At 42.1% G+C, this 2,919-nt stretch overlaps 1 protein-coding gene across 1 annotated transcript; it reads right to left on the bottom strand.

Moving 5' to 3' along the window:
- Positions 1 to 561: 561 nt before the first annotated feature.
- Positions 562 to 1,232, bottom strand: LOC112395020 (interferon alpha-1-like). The gene has a single exon (XM_024738065.1). The coding sequence runs from the start codon at positions 1,183 to 1,185 to the stop codon at positions 616 to 618; it is 570 nt and encodes a 189-aa protein (XP_024593833.1). The 5' UTR covers positions 1,186 to 1,232; the 3' UTR covers positions 562 to 615.
- Positions 1,233 to 2,919: the final 1,687 nt, after the last annotated feature.

Raw genomic sequence — 2,919 nt, 5'->3', positions numbered from 1 at the left:
GTGGTACGCGGGCCTCTCACTGTTATGGCCTCTCCCATTGCGGAGCACAGGCTCCGGACGCGCAGGCTCAGTGGCCATGGCTCAAGGGCCCAGCTGCATGTGGGATCTTCCCGGACCGGGGCACGAACCTGTGTCCCCTGCATCAGCAGGCGGACTCTCAACCACTGCGCCACCAGGGAAGCCCCTTGGTGTTTCTTTTTTAAAGAAAAAAAACAAAACAGGAAGTTTTCTCTAGTAAGAATTTAATGAACAAAGAAAACTCATAAACTGAGTTAATACAAAGTATATATTTTTTCTCTTAACCACAATGTATACATGCACATAATATTATGTAAATAAAAATAATTTAAATCTTTATAAATAGTAAAATAAATATTAAAATAGATAAATATTTAAGTAGATAAGTAAGTAGATAGATCAGCATGGGCATCTATGAGGGACGAGTGCCTGTAGAGTAGAACATCATGTTGCTTAATATTCCTGAAAACACTTGACAAATTAATTCAATTCAGGGCATGAGGAGAGCAGAAATGAGAGTCTTTGACACGGCAGCACAGGTGGAAGTGTGGTCTCGTTAGGCAGTGAGAATCATTTCCGTGTTGAACCAGGTGTGTGTCATTCCTTCCTCCTGAGTCTTTCTTGCAAGTTTGTTGATGAAGAGAAGGATCTCATGACTTCTGCTCTGACAATCTCCCAGGCACAAGGGCTGTACTTCTTCTCTTGCAGATAGACAGTGATTCTGTGGAAGTATTTCCTCACAGCCAGGATGGAGTCCTCCTTCAGCAGGGGAGTCCCTTCCAGCCCCGCCTCCTGCATCAGACAGGTTTGCAGGTCAGTGAGCTGCTGATAAAGTGCAGTGCAGAACTTGTCCAGGAGGGTCTCATCCCAAGTGGCAGCCGAGCCCTCTGTGCTGAAGAGCTGGAAGGTCTGCTGGATCATCTCATGGACGACAGCGATGGCTTGAGCCTTCTGGAACTGGTTGCCTCCAAACGCCTCCTGGGGGAATCCAAAGTCATTTCTGTCCTTCAGGCAGGAGAAGGGGGAGATTCTCCTCATTTGTTGCAGGAGCATCAGGGCCCTCGTGTTAGCCAGGCTGTGGGTCTGAGGCAGGTCGCAGCCCAGAGAGCAGTTGGAGTTGCAGCTGAGCAGCACCAGGGCCAGGAGTAAGGACAAGTTTGGGGCCATTGGGGACCCTGCAGATGCTGCCAGCCTGGCTGAGGTGGGGACTCCTCTGTGAACCCTGCTCTCTAGGTTCTCTGAAGACCTTCCCTCAGGCCTGGGTCTTAAATGGGAATGAATTGGTTTCCATTTTCTGAATGTTCCCTCTTACTTTCTACTTCTGTTTTTGCTTTTCATTTTGCACTCTCCAGATGGGTTAGGGCAACATTTCTCAACCTTTTTTTTCCTCATTATTGCCTCTTCGCCTGCCCACAGAGCCTTTTTAGATAGGTTTTTTCCTAATTGCCCCCAGCATGAAATTTTGATAACACAGATATACTGTGTGTCTAGTTTTGTACTTCATGGGTATCTTTACTTTATATGTAGACAGTGAAAGTGCAAAGCTTACTGTTTGTATTCTATGCATGGTTAAGAATGACATAAAATTGAAAGCTATTAATTAAGTGGAAAAGCTATTGAATTTTGTTATAACTTATGACTAAGTTTGCAGAATGATTTTTGAGGTAGGATATTTACTTATATAAATAGTAATGTATCAAATTACATATCCATATAAAATTTATATAAATACTTTATAATAATACCAAAGTATAGATATACTTAAAAATCATTTAAAACTGCTCAAAATCATTGAAAATCTTAAATTATTTTCTTAATATTTATATTTCGGTAATTTAAATTTTGCTTCATATCAGAACATAATTTTTAATTTCACTGGCTGCTAGATATTCATCAGATATTATCAACATTTTTTTCTGTTTATCACTTGCCATAATTATGGATGTGTTGTACAACTTTAGTAGAATTAAACAATAAAATATCATAGAACCTTCCCTGGAACCCGAACAGCACGCTTCTCTACGCGGTCGCCAGAGGGCACAGGAAGTCTTTTGATCGGATGTGTTAGGGAAACGCCCACGTCGGAGAGTTGCAGGTTCCCCGGTTTGGGCAGCACGAGAGGGAGTAGGTCGGGTTCTCACGGAGCAATTTTATACTGATACAGTAGTGCGAAAAACTCCCTTCATTTTCTCGGTGCTGAGTGCTGCAGAGGGAACTTTAATGCGGCCTCGCCAGCGACATTTTTGTCTGGTAGCAAGCCCGGAACCTTGCATTTTCTGGGCTTCCTCTGAGTTTTGTGCTTTATTTTCGCACAGAAACTTGAGCGAGGCCATTTTTGGGAAAGAAGCCGTTTTCTGAGGGGTTTGAAGCTGGGAAGCGAGTTGGGGCCGATTTTACAGATTCGGGCTCGTTTCTGGCGCTGTGCTGCGACGGCTTAGAGAGAGGGGAACGCGGCGGCGATGGGACGACAGGACAGTGTTGGGGACACCTTGGGGGTGAGTCGGAGCGCGGCCACCACCGGGGCTGAGGACGCGGGAGCTGAGCGCGCCTGTAGATGCTCTGGGACTTAATGGTGTCTTTCAAGGATACAGCGTTAAAGTGGGGGAGGAAGTACTGAATAACTGAAAAGTGGGAATATTTTAAAACTCACAGTATTTTTTAATATTTTTAAATTAAATTTATATTATGTTTTATTTAAATTAAATATTTTAGAATTTTTTACATTTTAAAATATTTTCTGAAAATATTTTATATATTGAAGGTAGGGTATTAAAATATATGCTTGTTAAAACACAGCATTTTATTAAACTATTTAAACTATAGTTTCTTCATACTAAAACAAGAATTTAATATAATTTTACTTTCCTAGCTTTAATGGAAGCAAACTCATTAATATTTTCA

This window comes from Neophocaena asiaeorientalis, unplaced genomic scaffold (assembly GCF_003031525.2).
Source record: "Neophocaena asiaeorientalis asiaeorientalis breed wild unplaced genomic scaffold, Neophocaena_asiaeorientalis_V1.1 scaffold460, whole genome shotgun sequence".
NCBI classification, from domain to species: domain Eukaryota; kingdom Metazoa; phylum Chordata; class Mammalia; order Artiodactyla; family Phocoenidae; genus Neophocaena; species Neophocaena asiaeorientalis.
Note: the sequence above shows the minus strand (reverse complement) of the source record. Positions and strands in the feature narration are given on the sequence as shown.

Excerpts from the sequence above, each read along its gene's own strand:
- LOC112395020 (XM_024738065.1), bottom strand. The coding sequence starts at position 1,185 with ATGGCCCCAAACTTGTCCTTACTCCTGGCCCTGGTGCTGCTCAGCTGC.